The sequence below is a fragment of the Palaemon carinicauda genome, chromosome 1, assembly GCF_036898095.1.
Source record: "Palaemon carinicauda isolate YSFRI2023 chromosome 1, ASM3689809v2, whole genome shotgun sequence".
Taxonomy (NCBI): Eukaryota; Metazoa; Arthropoda; class Malacostraca; order Decapoda; family Palaemonidae; genus Palaemon; species Palaemon carinicauda.
In genome coordinates, this window is record NC_090725.1 from 229,925,445 (window position 1) to 229,942,445 (window position 17,001).

Below are 17,001 nucleotides of genomic sequence, written 5' to 3' on the forward strand. Positions count from 1 at the left end.
TGATTGTAAATTCTTCTATTTAGAACGTTAAATTTGAGTTGGTTAAAGGAATACAAAGTAACCATATCAATTCATATATAAATATATAAATGACTAGAAAAAAATAGTTACGAAAACATTCATTATGAAAAGGCAAATATAGTATGCAAGCACATGCAACAAACACACACGGCATAAGCAGAATTAAATGTATAAAGTACATACCTCGATAAAGGATCTTCAAAATAATGCAAATACTTCATTTTTTTCCATAAACTTTATTTCCCTCTCGATACTATAAATAACAAAAGTGTGGAGGACGTCTAGTGTGCCTCAGAGGCTTGTACTATCGGGTCAACCGGGGTCATAGAAAATGGGGGTCAGGAACAGAAGACGAGGTGTGTGGTATTCAACAATCTATGTGATTTTTGCGTTAATGAGAAATAATTCACACACGTAAATATATATATATATATATATATATATATATATATATATATATATATATATATATATATATATATATATACTGCATGTGTAACGTCTGAAGTACAAGGCATTGACTACAATAAAATTTAGGTTGAAACAAACTGGTGAGCACCACACACCCTTCTACAGCAGTTGGTTGGATTCATAAGTCGACCAAAAAATTGGCATATCACCAGGAAGACTTTTTGTGACTAAAACTTCGAAAGAGCAAGTCATTAGGGCCCATTTCCTTAGGAGAAACATAAAATAAAAACAAATGACGGGCTATGAACCTCCAGCAACTTTAAAAAGTTTTGAAAATAGGTATTCCTTGAAAAGGCTTTTAGTATTCATTTAAATTTTGATTCAGAGTTTTTCTTTTACATAAGAGTACTGGTGAAATGCTTCACTTCCGATATACCAATAGCTGCAAATAATGAATTGGAAATCTACTTGTATTTTACCTTTAATTACAACTAGGTTTAACACGTTACTCTTTTAAGGCCGATGTCTTGTGTGAGGTGAAAAATAATACTAGAAAAATCTTAGGTTTTACAGTTCACACAAGGGAAAAACAAAAAATGCACTATTCGGAGATACAAATGCAAAAAATAATGATTTATTTTTCCTAGAGTAAAACGGATATGTAACTTTGTACTAAACCAAAGAGAAACAATATAGCCCTTTTCTACAGTATGAGACTGAAAACGAAAAAAATTTCAGAAAGGCATTGTCTACACCCGGTACATTTAATAATAACGATAATAAATGGTAATAATAAGACCTGCCTTACCCAACTATCTCAGTATATGACATTTACAAAATTTACAAAATGTAGAAATGTGGAAAAGGTGTAAATTCTTCTAAAAAAGACAACTACTATACAAGATAAAAGGAAAATTCGCTTTTGAAAAGACCACTCTTAAATAACTGGTGCATATTTCTCATTCGCCGAGACGGTCCAAAATCCCAACACAAATTTTTACATGATACGATATATTTATAGAAAATATGAATTGGATGCAACATGATAATTTTTTTAATGAATATATACCTTTACATATCTTTAGAGCTTGACATATATGCACAAGTTTTCTTGACCGTTTTTGTCATTGAATAACAAAACTATATCACCGGTTTGAAGTTCAAGTTTGTGTCTACATTTGTGTACGTATATAAAATGACACGCACGTACAAATATTAATGAACATGTCTATCTGTGACCGAGTGTATATTATATACACAATCGTATGTGTAAACGCTCTCGAGTGTGTATTCATGACCTCAAACACACACACACACGCACACACGAACAAGCGATTCGTAATTCTTTTGTTATAGCTATCTAGTTTCTTTAAGGCAAAAATTTCTCCCTGTCGGGTCATTTTTAATTTTTTGCACCTATGCATTCATATGTGCATTTGTTGATGACTATAGCACTAGTATATAAAAGAAACAAAAATAAAAATGGTTGATGTGAATTAGCTACCCGGATATCCTATATCAACCTTTGAAGAAAGTAATTATATTTCTATAAATATTAAAAACGAAGAAAAAAATTATTTCCAGTTTTGCTGTGGGTTTATTTCAATCCTTTTTCTTTTAAAGCGACTATTAAAAATGTCGTTTGTTAGGGATAATATACAACTGTAATGGTTCTGATTTTCATGTAGCTACACATGTCGATGCGTATAAGAATTTGTGAGAGTCGAATTAATGAACACAGGTTTCATGTATGTCTTGGGGTGTGAGCGAGTTTCATGAATGTATACAAAGAGAGGTTATATGTATGTCAAGGTGTGTACGGCCGCATGCGAGTGTTATAAATGTATCCTATGTCAGATTGCGTATGTTTGCTCGCACAAATTTTATAAATGTACACTTTGTACACAACCAAGTAAGTTACATGTATGTCAGGGTGTGTGTGCTTGTGTGCGTTTCATAGATGTACACTTTGTACGCAAAAACAAGTTACAAGTTACATGTATGTCATGGTGAAACAAAAAAAACGATTAAAATAACCCTACAGCTTCATAAATAAATAAATCATTTATAGCCTCTATATAAACAATGTCGAGGATGCTCTTTCCCTCAAAGTGTAATTATATTAATTTCTATTTAACTTAATAAATAAAGTTGAATATATTATTCAATATATTACTCTGTTATAGCTACTCTCTTTACAGCGGTTTCAATAATAATAAAAACAACTTTTTTTTAAGCTCATTTAAAGCCTCTTATAAACATGCATAGATTATGATTCGAGCACAAATAACAGTAAGTAGCAAGTGACGCTAACACTCAGAATCCTATGTTATAACAATAAAAACTCAACCATATTGCAGATTGCTACTTAGAATTATTATGTGCTGAATCTCTATAAACTTTTACTTTCAGTTAGCTTTGCATAGTTCGTTTTTTTACGATAAATATTTTAGTGCATATAAACATTTGTTTCTTTTAAAAGATTCGTAGCAGCTGATGGAAAGGATATTGTGATCTGAAGGAAATAAGAGAGAAATACCATGAATCTTTCGAGTTCCCTATTGTTACGTTGTGAAAAAGGACTTCTCGTTTACGAGATTGTCATATGAAATACATCTCAATACAAACACTACAGTAGTGTACCCTCAAGCCATTCGCATGCTTTAGTCAAAATAGATTACTGTATTGTACGAAATTTAATTTTATCTGAACCGAAATAACTCAGAACGTTACATTAGAAATTTTGTCTTTATTTTTAAAACTATTCCGACTGTTAAGCATGACTGAAGAGAATAAAGAATACTATTTACCACACTAACTTTGGTCGAAAACACAACACAAAAATCACACAAAAAATAATAAAAACTATATACAACCATAAACTAACTTTACACGAAAAAAGGTTTATAAAGACTTTAAATGCATCTTTTATCACGTGCTAACGAAGCTCATTTTGCAGTCAGTGATGTGAATGCTGAAATCGATTATCATTCCTTTGTAGCATTTGCATTAAACACTGGATTGTTGGCTTTCAGCGGATACGTATATACTTCATATAGATTCATTTGTTAGCATATTTAGATGAATTTAAATTCTGTTCTCGATTCGCTCACTACGATAAAACGATTTACGGGAGAATATAAACAATTGCTAAGAGGTACTGAAATTGAAAAGCATAATAAAAATAATTTCATTTAAACTGCGATAAAGGGAAATCTCATGGGAGATCTCATAACTTGGATATTTCTTTATATAAAAATGATTGGTTCTTCATCAAGAAGGAATGAATACACAGAAACGCACTTCGTTTATTGGAAGTCTTGGCAGTGTTCTTTAACGCTATACTTCTTTTCTTTCAGACTCGAAACCTTTCTTCTTTTCTTTCTTATTAACAAGCACTTGGTTTCCCGCTCCATCGTCGTAATGTTACGCCTTAAGTTACTGTCATGCTTAGATAAGGTGAAACCTGTCTATAAATAAACTAATGCACTATATTGCACTTCATTTTGCTAAATAATTAATCAATATCACTAACACAATACAACCAGTATACGTAAAAAGGTAAACAAACTGTTGTGGGGTTTTCAATTTGTTCTTCAGCTCTGGCAGTTTGATATCCTCGTGTTTATTATTTTATCCATCACGAGGAACTTTCACTTCTGCCTTTGAGCTGCTTGAAGGCACAGATTAAGGCCTCTCACTCTCATGCATACACTCAAACACACAAGAGACATACGTAAATATTGCAGGAGGGAAAGTTACCCTTACTGCAAAGGGGGTTCACTGGAAGCTGCCCCCTAGAGGCAGGGATATGCAATTCATCACAGAATACAGCATTTTGAGGGATTTGTCACCGCATCAGGTATTTGTAGGTTAGGGCTCTAATATAGGCTCATTTGCCTCTTGCTTGCTCTTGCTTGCAAGATACCATTAAACAACATTGCACATTATAATGAGATTGTGGTCACATGGACCAATATTTGCTAAACTGGTCGATTTGACTCCGTATGGCCGAAGTAATTGGGCCGCTTCTATTTGTGTAGTCATGGAATTATCATCTCGTTGTGAGCCCCAGTCATTAATAAGGCCACAACACTTATTTTGACAGAGAGAAAAATATATCTTAAAAAATAGAAGAGATCATCACCACACCTGGAAGCTCTTTTAGACTTTGTCAACTTGCTGCATCTGTTGCATGAGTTGTTCTTGCAAGTGAGGGACTTCCCTAGGTAAGCTCGGAGATACGGAGGAAACATCTCTAAAGATGGTGTGTCCCTCCTTGCCAGGTCGATGAACAGATCGGATATGGGACATCATGTTGTCCTTGCGTTTGAACTCTTTGCCGCAGACATGGCACTTATGGGCCCGACGGTCCGTGTGAACTGTGATGTAATGTCGGTGGAAGTTGGACGGGTGGGTGAATGTCTGGAAGCACTTGGAGCACTTGAACCCGTTATCTTGGATACAGTAACTCATGATGGGCACTGAGACTTTGTTATTTCCCCCACTACCACCTCCTCCTCGTCCTTCTCCACTTCCCCTTTCTCCTCGCTCGCTTCCACTCCCGCTACTAGGGGAAATGGAAGTGGGCGAGGACTGCGTTGGCTTCTGAGGAGAGGTTAAAGGAGAGTGGGGCGAGGAGTCGATGTGCTCGCGATCGTCTCTCTCATAGACTCCGTGAAGGCCGAATTTGAGTGGCGCCCTCAGGGAGGCCAAGAGGATGGAGCCATGCAAATGCTTGTCGTTTTTCAGGGCTTCGTAGGGGTTCTTGAGCATGGCAGCCTCCAAAAGGTTTTTCGTGTAGTACAGCTGGTCTATGTCCGTGGTTGGTGGAGGCGGTGGTAAGGGAGGAGGCTGAGAATTACTCTTGATGGCAGTGTGCATGGCGGCGACGGCGTGGTGGTCGTCCGGGTCGTACTCGTGGGTCGTCCACTCCGGAACGTGTCCTGCAACACAGAGACCAGGTCAGCCCAGAGATGGTATACCTTCTACTTCGCCTAACATCATCAATAATAATGATAATAGCAATTAATAATGGAAATCAAAATAGAAATAATAATGATAATTATAATAAAAATACAAGATGTAATGTTATGAAGTACAAGAACTTGGGAAAAAAATCATTGAAAATATCACTGATTTTTTTCCTAATAAAACAAATAAACAAAAAAACAATAACGAAATGCGTATGCCTTTAAATACCAATATTTCTATCAAGTACCGTTGAAAGTTGATGTCTCCTTCATATGAAAGTTTTACAGAACTACGTTTCTCCAAATTTTGAGAAAATCAGAATCACCCTTTTAAAGAGGCTTTCATGGCCCAAAGCAACATGTTTCACTATTATCAGTCGATATAATCAAAATAATAGTAATAATAATAATAATAACTGAAACTTCATAAAGCCTTCTCATGGATGATTACGGTTATATGTTACTGTCAGTGAACCACTTGAATAATTGAAAAAAAAAAAAATGGGTAGCAGTCGGCGTAACTTACTGTATGTCACTTCAAAAAACTGTATCCAATCTTTTCCCTTATGTACCAAATTAGAAGGAACCATGTACGCAATAAACTATGAGAAAAAATGAAACAAAATAAAGGAATAAATTAAGGAAAGTGACAAGAAAACAAGTGTCCAAAGAGACCACCAAGAAGGTATACCATCCCACTAACCTCAGTCCCTTGACCTGACCCAGTTTTACTTCTTGACCTCTGAAGGGAGACCCATCAGAGGACGCGAAATAAAAATGGACCCAACCACTATTTAACAAGAACACGTTTTGGCCATCTATGAAAAGCAAGGCCAAAACTATGAACAAAGAAACGAAGGGTATAGTCGATACGTTGAACAGCCTAATAAGACTGGAAACTTCTATATTAACCAATCGGATATAAATAATGAAAGCATTTTATAACAACATTTAAAATAACATTTTAAGAAACTGGAGTGAATCTGAATCTAGGACTTGGTTGTTCAACATTATCAACTTTAATAAGAGTAGAAAGACAACGTCATGCAGTGCGAACACATGAAGAAATGGTGTGAATTATAAAGAAAAGAACATGATGAGAAAGTGTCTGGGAACACAATGTGAGAAAAAGTGGTAACTGGGATTGCACATTGAAGCATTACTTTACACGGGATTTGGAATTTAATTTGAGTTCAATACTTATAGGGGGCCTAATTAATTTTATTAAATCTTGTAGTTTATAAGACGACACATAAGTTGGAATCATATTCCATAGGCTTTAAACATGGTCCACGTGTTTGCTATAGCTTCCATGGTCAATCTCACTCAGAAACGTCTTGCTCTCAGCAATATAAAAAAAAAACAGTAACCCTAAGTATAAGCTAACCTTAGATCAAAAGCGTCAGACTCGAGATGATGATTGTATTCTGTTCAGTTTATTAAAGAAAGCTATGACAGGAAAATACTCAAGTTTCAGATTATGTCATTTTAATTAAGGCTAGGTCAGTTTCAAGTTCTTAATTATATGTAACATCATTAACACGCGGAAATTAACCAGTCTGGAATTTTAAACGCCTTGCAATTGTTTAATATTTTTTTTTATATAATTCAATTTTGAACAGGGGTGTTTTATTTCATGCTTCACATGTACGCACCTTCCTTCACTAAACTGAATACAGGCAAGTTATACTTTGTATTTATACTGAATTTTCTAGTGTTATTTTTCATCAAATCTGACAAGGACAAAACAAAAAAATGTCACCACCAATCTCTTTTGAATATGATCTAAATTATGCAACCCTAATTAAAGAAGGAACACTGCCATTGCCCTATGCTAATAGTGGTGACATTTGGGATCAAGAGATGAAAACCAATAAAACTCACATTCAATGGCATGCCAATAATGAAGTGGGCTTTATCGTCCGGCATCTTTAATCCAAACATCAAACACTACATAACACAAGAAAAGTAGTCATGCGTCGAACGAGAAAGAGAGTTTAAAAGAAATAATAATAATCTATAGTAAACATGCTCGTTTCCACCACCAAATTATGGTTACACTCCTGAAGCGTTTAACAGAAATCTAAACCTGCTGATGACTTATAAGATATAAAAAAGACATGTTTATGTATATATAGATATAAATCGCCTCGGATACATACTGAAGGGAGAAATACACACATATACAGTATATCATGAGCTTTCTGTAAAAATGACCATCCATGTTCAAAGTAAGAATTGACACGCTCATCTCACAGAGCTATTTTGATAGATGCATTTATGATAAATCGTCCCATGCATGGAATGCATTAAATGGAAAGATGAGTGAGTCATGCGAAAATGACGATAAATCTTCGGAAGAGAAAGTAATCATGATCACAGCATTCTAAAAATGATCAAAGTCATTTTCGCAGGCTCAAGATAATTAAGATAAAAAATAAAGAAAACGAAGAGACACCATACAAAATGAGAAAATAATGAAAAATGAAGATACGAATACATAAAATTGAAAATAAAATAAGTATACGAATGCAATAACGTTTATGGAGAAAATCATGAAGCAATCAATAAATAGAGAAAAATCACCATCTAGGAATCCATGCATTACAGGATCTGGAGTTTCTCTTACCTCGTCTTTCCTGATTTCTTCCCACATTTTATTTGTCTTCTATAAGGTCGGGATATTTTTTGTGAAAAGTAAATATCTACAAGGTTTAATCATAAAAGACGGCGAATATAATGAATAAATGGTTACAATGTATTCCTCTATCAAGATAAACATATATTTCTAGAGATGAAGATAAAAAACAGTCAATTTTTAGCAATTTGTTTCTTAATTGTCTTACGTTCGCGTCCGCGGAATTTTCATCTCGGTTTACCCCCTACAAAATGAAAGTTAATTTCCTTTTTATGTATTTTGCTTAAAATCTATCGATACTCGAGTGGATCTTGAAGACAACGCATGGCACAACAACTCAGAGAAGATGCCATTTAAACAAATTCCACTAAATAGTATATTGTCTGTATAGACAGTCATAGAGGGCATAATGCAGCCTCCTTAAAACACTTATTCTATTTATGTAAAAATAATTCGTAAATCATGTAGTAAAATCGTTACCACATTAAACAATTTTCTAAATGAAATTATTCCAACACCTATATACATTAATGTAAGCCATTAATATATGGTGGTGTTATGGAGCTGATTTGAAAAGATAGTACTCACTACGTTTCCAAAAGTCTTTCAAGTCTTATTTTTTTTATGTTTTTTTCTACCTGTATATATATATATTATATATATATATATATATATATATATATATATATATATATTATATATATATATATATTTATATATGTATGTATGTGTATGTATGTATGTATGTATGTGTGTATTAATTTATAAACCGTTTATGTTTATATTTATATATATATATATATATATATATATATATATATATATATATACAGTATATATATATATATATATATATATATATATATATATATATATATATATATATATATATATAGTATATATGAGGTTGCAGGTGTTTAATCCGTGTTTACTTTGAGGATAAACCTATGAACTTATGAATAAACTTTATAGGTGAATTTAGTAATTCTATGATTAAGAATAATTTACAAAACATATTAAATTCCATCACAATGAATTGCCACGAACAAAGTAGGCTACGTTGCATTTACCAGAAGCGATTACGTTTTAGGCTTAACTAATCACTACAACATTAATACGGATTATGTTTTTGAGAAACACTTTTGTGCAAGAGAAAAAAAGTTATTTCTCAGTTCATGAGCAGCTAATGAGTGCAGCCCCTACCATACACCGGATTATAAGGCCTCCATTAGCTTGCTCTTACAGCTCGGTTCTTAATTAACGTCGTTCCTCGGTTACAAGGAATACTTCGTTATGCAACTGTGGTATAGATTGGTAATTCATTTTGATTTTGCTTTCATACTGTTGTTATTGGTCTTAATTTTTAGCCTTTTTATTTTATATTTGGCAGTTTATCTGCAACTGAAATACTGTAGACTTAAACAGAATTATATTTCGTACGAATATTATCCATTAATGTTTAAGTACATTCTAGGGCATCAAATTGGTCTTTATATATATATATATATATATATATATATATATATATATATATATATATATATATATATATATATATATATATATATATATATATATAATATATATATAATATATATATAATATATATATATATATATATATATATATATATATATATATATATATATATATATATATATATATATATATACGTGATGTTTGTGTGTGTTTGACCTAGACCAGTTTTCCAATCAAAATTCTATTTTTGTCAATAGTGTGCGATGTACTTTAAAGACTTTCATACGGTTTTTATTACAAGGTATCGTAATATTTTGCGAGCTAAACTATGACAATCAAATATGCCCTATAAGATGAAATACAGGACACTAGAACAAAACCAACTTTGTGCAAACAATGATGATAATGTTGCAAAATACGATGTATACACTACATATTTAAGGGTTATACAGGAACAAAGGGGGTATGATTAAATTTACGAAAAATACAGTACTAGTGATAATTTTAATTATGAACTAAACAAAGTGGATGGTGATGCTGATAGGTCCCTATTATTGTTAATACTATTGATATTAGTATTATTATTGTTATTATTATTATTATTATTATTATTATTATTATTATTATTACTACTACTACTACTATAAGAGGCTTTACAAGATTGTATCAGATGCCGCAATCTCGATAATTGCTTACTTCTGAATAAATATTGATACTTTAACAAACAAAAAATTGTAACATGTGCTGTCATATATGAATGTTTGTGGAAAATTAGTTATTAAAGTGGATATGTTTTTGGATATAGCATAGTTATTAAATAATTTCTCATGTAGCATAGCAATTGAATTGTATTATCAGTAAATACATTGTAATTTCAAAAACTCTTATATCAGGAATAACCTAATAAAAGCTATTATAATAATGGGAATATTAAAAATAAAACAGAGATTGCTTAAAATATTTGAATATCAGTATGATAGATTCCTTTTTTTTCAAATGAAATGAATCTGCAATGCAATAGGAATTTACTAGGTACATCCTGCTACAGTTAATTATTTATAATAGTACTCTATCACTCACCTGAACCAGGAGAATCCCTCGTGTTCTCTTGTTCTTCTTGTGGCAACCTCGTCACCTCTGTAAATGAAAGAAAAATTCAAACATTAGTCTAATATTCGGGAGTTGAAACGATTTTTATCACAAAGTTTTGTATTGCATAAATTTGGAAACACTCTTAACAAATAAAATATGCACGAAGTGGAACTGTGCAATCTAAATATATGAAAAACACACTTAACACAATTCCCCATGTTTTAAGATACTAAGAATACTGTTATAAGATGTGAGAATAGCCACGTTTTTCTACTAAGCAGTGGTTGTTGAAAATCCAAGGAAAACCAGTCTGTAACCCTAATACTGTTTTTATTGTAGGAGCGATTCTTGTCAATTCTTGTAAAATATAATATGAAGTCATACTCCGGTTGCTATTATATTACTTGATGTTACTGGTTGTTTACAACTTTGCAGTGAAAAGCAAACGTACCGAGATCAAAATATGTCCTTGCAACAGATTTTCTCGTAACTCTATGTAACTAATATCTCAATGTGACCAATTAGCCAGGGGATATAACGCGAAATTCATTCGTTTAAACATTAAGATCACATTCGTTTATCTGAAGCAATAAATTCAAGAGCAACATGAATCCAGAAGTTCACTTCGATTTCTATGGTGGCCCTCACTCACACAGTCAACTTAAATTTCATTAGATAGAAAAAAAGATGGGAAATTTTGAGTTCCAACGTAAAATAGCAATATTGATAAGAAAAAACGCAATATATTATAACAATTTTCAAATTTTAACATAATTATTTTATCTTAAATCACCTTCAGGAGATATGCGGCCTATTTTGGGGGATTCCTTATATCATGCCAGAATGACAGTAAATCTTACATATGTATTTGTTATGTTTGTCAAAATATCAGAGCATTTCCATTCTAATGTTTTGACCTTTCTCAACTTCATAATAGCAGTTTGACCTTTTCAGTTCTCCAAAAAGATGGTTTTGACCTCTTTAAATATTTGCAATATAGATTCGCCACAAGTTTTTCACAGTTTCCAACCTATCAACGCTGGAATTATTATCTTGCATTCATTCTCTTCGAGATGCAACTTCTTTGCTTGAGCATCACGTGTCTTGAAGAAACTATAACTTTCAGATGTCTTTAGTTAATAAGAGTATACACTCCAATTATATACTGTAATCATAAGTTATATATATTTTATTGGCATCGGTATATAGCTCGTGTAGGTGGCCAAATATTTAAGTAAAAATTAATTTCATTTAAAATGGTCGATTTTGTATTTTACTAGTTATTAACAGCGTAATATTCTCTTTTTACTGCATATTGCTAGCTATCCTTCCTATCCGCTTTGCACAGTATAACCAATAATGAAAACAGCAATCATCGAAACCAAGAGTAATAGACGAAAACTCACCTTTCCCTTGACTTTCACCCGATGGTCCTGGAGTTGATTCCCCACTCTGGAAGAAAAGAAAAGAATGATATTTAAGTAATACATTTTGCTAACTACAATCAATGGGCATTCGCATGAAATCTACTCTAATGAAATTTAGAGTGGCTAAAAAAATCTGAAATAGTAAAGCATCTCTTCGAAGCATTACACGTCCCCTCAAAAAAAAAAAAAATAAAATAAATAAATAAACACGACTCGGAAAAATATTTCAGATATGAATTTTATACTCGGTGTCGAGAGCATTTTTTTTAGAAAACTGAGTAGAGGTTACATAACCCTGAAGAAAACCTAATGTTTTTCTCTGAAAAATATAAAATCAATTAAAATGGGACCAAACCCTTGGAAGAAAAATTTCACGAAAGGGCATAACCACAACTTTCGAGTTAAACGTAAATGTTGTACACCAGAATTTTTTTGAATAATAATAATCAATGCAAAGATAGTAATTTTCTAAACAAGTAAATAGACTTGCATCATTCCCTAATTATAACAAGAAATACAAAGATAAATCACTTATTTTTTTTTTCCAAAATGTATAAACTAATGAACTCAATACAGATAAAACTGGCGGCTATAAAAGCGCAAGTAGAAACCCAAACTAGACAACAGTTAAGTGTAAACGTGGTGTTCTTTGCTACTACTCAATAGGACACAAAGAGCAAAATAACAGAATGGACACGACACTGTTTATAATGTCTTTGCCATTTTCTATCCGTGAAAAATTACTATCTTCTACATTACGAATATATCTGAGATAACGGCATACCCTCCACACTCACGTTTTATAAATATGATTTCATATCATCAATCTAATTGCAATACTGACGAATACGTCATAGTGTTTTACCCAAAAGATTTATAGCGAAAAAAAAAAAAATTGAAGATCTGACAGACGCTTCATCAAGGTCTTAAAAAAAAAATGAAAAAAAAAAAGGAAGGGAAATCTTGTGGAGTTGGAGGGTGGTGATAAGGGTAAAACTCCTCATGAGAAAATCAAAGCGAGATCAGTGTAAAGCTTCTTGCCCCCCCCCTCTCTCTCTCTCTCTCTCTCTCTCTCTCTCTCTCTCTCTCTCTCTCTCTCTCTCTCTCTCTCTCTCTCAAAGCTCGACGTCGATATCTTGCCATTCGGTTGTCTTAAAATGTCTCTCGGGAGAAAGGTTGTGTAGGAACAAGGAAAGCTAGGGACAGGATTGGGGAGAGAAGAGATAACGACGGTATCTCTAACCAAAACTATAAATATAAAGAGCAACCTTCCCCTCCCCCCACTTTCCCTCTACGCTATCGACCTTGTTATCTGCCTGCACAATTTCTAGCTTGGGCAAACGAGGGGGAAAGCCCGATACCATCTATGGGAATTTTTAAACCAATCCGACCCGTCTTGAGGTAACCATGGCAACGGCGAAGAGATCAATATGGCTGCAGGGATGCCTGGGGGGGACGATCAATACTGGCCGGGAAGGGGTGCTACAGCAGATGTGGAGGGCACTACAGGAGGGAGAAGGCGCTCGACGAAAGGAGAGAGAGAGAGAGAGAGAGAGAGAGAGAGAGAGAGAGAGAGAGAGAGAGAGAGAGGAAGGAAGTGAATGGCCGAGGTGAACGTCCCCAGCGAAGGGGGAAGAAGGGAGAGTAAAGGTTCTCAAAAGGGCGCTGCGATGCAAGACAGAAGGAACAGGTAATAAAGAGAAAAAGGGCGTATCGCTACAAAGGGAGGGAATACCAAAGGGAGGTCACTAGACACAAGCGAACCGTAAACAGTTTGCATTTACCTTGGCATAAGGAGCACCAGTGAAGTTGCAGAGAATGAGTGCGTTACTGAATACTCATTAATCTCAAGAAATACAGTATGCTGTTAATACGGTTATATCACTGATATACTGCTTTTAAATTATAATCATCGTCTATAAAATGTTTATCCCCGAAGTATTTAAATGTTAATCTGTTGCAAGAAATATGTGAAGAGTTTTGGAAATTATCCTATTGCTGTGTTGTGAAATGCCACTTACTAATCAATGTACGTATATGAGAGAGAGAGAGAGAGAGAGAGAGAGAGAGAGAGAGAGAGAGAGAGAGAGAGAGAGAGAGAGAGAGAGAGACAAATGGAAAGCGCAACGGTTATACTGTAGGATTCCCTCAGGATGAGAATGGCTACAAAATCAAACAAAATAACCAAGGAGTCCGCAGAAAATAGAGAGTGAATTTTCGAATGTAACCTCACAAGAAGATGTGAAATTCTCTTTTTTTTTCTCACGAGATTAACTGGTATTTTATAAGGAGCAAAATGTCGTTTTACCAAAAAAAAAGTTTTTCATAATATTATGACGACTAAATTAACAATTATGGGCCCCTCTCTTGGCTAAATGAGTTCTTTTTCTTCTTTTCTTTTTTCTCTTCTAAGGTTGTGGTGGGCTATTGGAAGTATCCCTGTCTGTGTATTGCTGGACTTGGGTTCGAGTCCCGCTCAAGCTCGCAACCTCACTATCCTTATGAGAGACGAATGGGGGTTTTGGAGAGCCTATAGGTCTGATCATATGTACATTTGGTCAGTCTCTAGGGAACTGTCATTGTCCCTTGCCTCTGCCATTCACGAGCGGACTTTAAACTTTAAAAGTGGTCGCGGCCCGAAATATGTGTGCATGTACATTCAGTCTAAAGAAAATTCTTACACATCTATATTCAATGTAAGCGTTCATGTAATCATAATAAGTACCGTTAATGTTATCAAGCGTTTTGAAAGTTATTTCTTGAGACATTCATGTTTATTCCTCGCATTAAATCCATCAGAACGTATATTGTAATTTTCTTTAATAATCATTTAATGCGGTAGTGTGCGTTCAGTTCCAAATAACAAATGTTAACTTTATTTTAGAATTGAAAACACTAATGCTAAGCAACTCTTAACACTGACCATCTTTACACTGACCACTTTAGACCTAATTATTCAATTAATTTTACCTACGGTCTTTTGGTCGGCAAGTTCTGCAAAGTTGGGTCTGCGCTTTGTATTTAGGTGAGTTCAACAATATATATTTATATTTATATATATATATATATATATATATATATATATATATATATATATATATATATATATATATATATATACGCGCCTATATATGTATATATGGAGAGATTATTTCATATATACGACTTAAAACGAAACATTTTAAGGGAAATAAAAAACCAAAAAAATCACTGCAACTTATTAGGATTTTTGTAGATTGCACAAGTATTCGACAATTATTATATCTAAATTTAAGACAAGGTACTAAGACTAGCGAAGGATGAAAATACTACAGAGTTTGGTGCGTAACGTCATTTGAAGAGAAACCTTTCCTTAAAGGGGGTTATAGGAATCCCCCCTCCTGGCCTTTATTTATGTCTATGGCACCTGCAGTCGCAAATCGCCTTCCATCCCCTCTTTATCCCTCACTACCCTACAAAACTGACGGGGCTTCCCCTCTCACGTGGCCTCGCTCTCTCTTCGACTCCCCTACAGCTCTATGTCCGTAAGCTTCTTTTAAAAGGGGAGCTTAAGGGAAACAACGGAAGTAACTCGAGATTCGAACTGGTTCATATTCAACAAAGGGATCATTTCCAGTCTCATTCCACGTGCGAACGAAGGTGTCCACTCGGAAACGCTGCAAGTGCTTCTTCTTCCTTCTAGTGACCTAGTCACAGTCATTTCACCAGTGAACCTGCTACCGAGACTGATGCAGGATGACATTCAAACCAATTTTGATAATGATTAATAAATAGATAAGGGATTTTTCAATAGGAACCGATTACAGTTAATTTGAAAAAGAACTGCTTTGTCTTTGCCTGCATAAACGTTTCATGAGCACTAATACATGTTTGAATATTAACGACTTGAGCTGTTTAGCCTCTATCGAAATCCGTAAAAAGATAGTGATAGTAGTTGTAATGATAACAACATCGATGGTTATCTCATTTTCCAAACTTGAATAATGAAGGAAATATTGCCTCGGCGTATAAACATTAAATGAAAGAATGTTTGTTTTTTTCTAACCCACATACTGAAAATACATACAAGTCTGGAAAAAAAATTCTCAACATTAGCTGTTGTTAATAAATAATTGCTACCTGAGAAAATGGATAATAAAACTAAGCACTCTAATATTAATATCGTAATTCCTGTCCGTAATTTTTAAATTAAAACTATTTAAAAATGTGAACTATCGTAACTACGTATACCGTAGAAAACTTGTATTTTATCAATTGCTGATTATAGGAAAGGGACATATTCAAATGCATTCATATCCTAGATTGTACTTCTTCAAGTTTTATTTTTTATTTTACTTGATCCAGCAAGTTTTAGCCTCCTTTTTTTCCTTACTTGGCTCGCCTTACGTACAAAAGAAACAAACTATGAGAGAGTAAGGGAGAAAACGTGCATGTGCGAGAATTGGAAGAAATGTCACTTGGACACCTATTAAGAGTAATTCATTAAACCCATGTAGGAAAGAAAAGTGCGCTATCTGAATAACAAATAAAGGCCTAATATAGTTTGAATGGTCTGTGGCATGTAGCAAAAAAAAAAAAAAAAAAGATTTAGCGGGATTAAATGAATTTATAAAAGTAGTCAATATGACAGAATTTTAACTTATATCCATATTTAATTTCGTTATCATTTGTTTATAAACTAAAACTAAACTGAAACTAATAGACAGAAAAACAGGAGCGCCAAGTTCCTGACACGTAAACTCGACCGTCCGCGGTATCGACTGATCTATCCGTCTTGGAAAAGGACCTATCGTGACCCTATCAACTTGAGGAGGGCAGGGGATTGGTCGCTCACCACAGACGGTTCATGGATGGGGGACTAGGAGACGGTAAGGGGCCAGATAGTGAATGGAGGAGGTTGGGGAGGGGCGTGAGAAGAGAGAGGATGGTTAGGAGAAGGAACGAAGGAAGGGGGGTAGGA

At 33.9% G+C, this 17,001-nt stretch overlaps 1 protein-coding gene and 1 long non-coding RNA gene across 5 annotated transcripts in view; one reads left to right on the forward strand and one right to left on the reverse strand.

The window, feature by feature from the left end:
- LOC137654236 (uncharacterized) overlaps positions 1-17,001 on the forward strand; it is a 344,104-nt gene that overhangs the window by 262,193 nt on the left and 64,910 nt on the right. The gene's annotated exons all lie outside the window — the stretch shown is intronic.
- LOC137654206 (protein tramtrack, alpha isoform-like) overlaps positions 1-17,001 on the reverse strand; it is a 236,722-nt gene that overhangs the window by 117,992 nt on the left and 101,729 nt on the right. For 2 of the 4 annotated variants that reach the window (XM_068387852.1, XM_068387844.1), the window contains exons 4-6: positions 12,021-12,066; positions 10,603-10,659; positions 277-5,378 (exon numbers count right to left, since the gene is read on the reverse strand). In XM_068387852.1, the coding sequence (XP_068243953.1) occupies positions 4,597-5,378; positions 10,603-10,659; positions 12,021-12,066 (885 nt within the window). In that variant the 3' untranslated portion in view covers positions 277-4,596. Of the gene's footprint in view, positions 1-276; positions 5,379-10,602; positions 10,660-12,020; positions 12,067-17,001 lie in introns of those variants that run through there. The other 2 variants (XM_068387864.1, XM_068387859.1) reach the window with 1 other exon arrangement.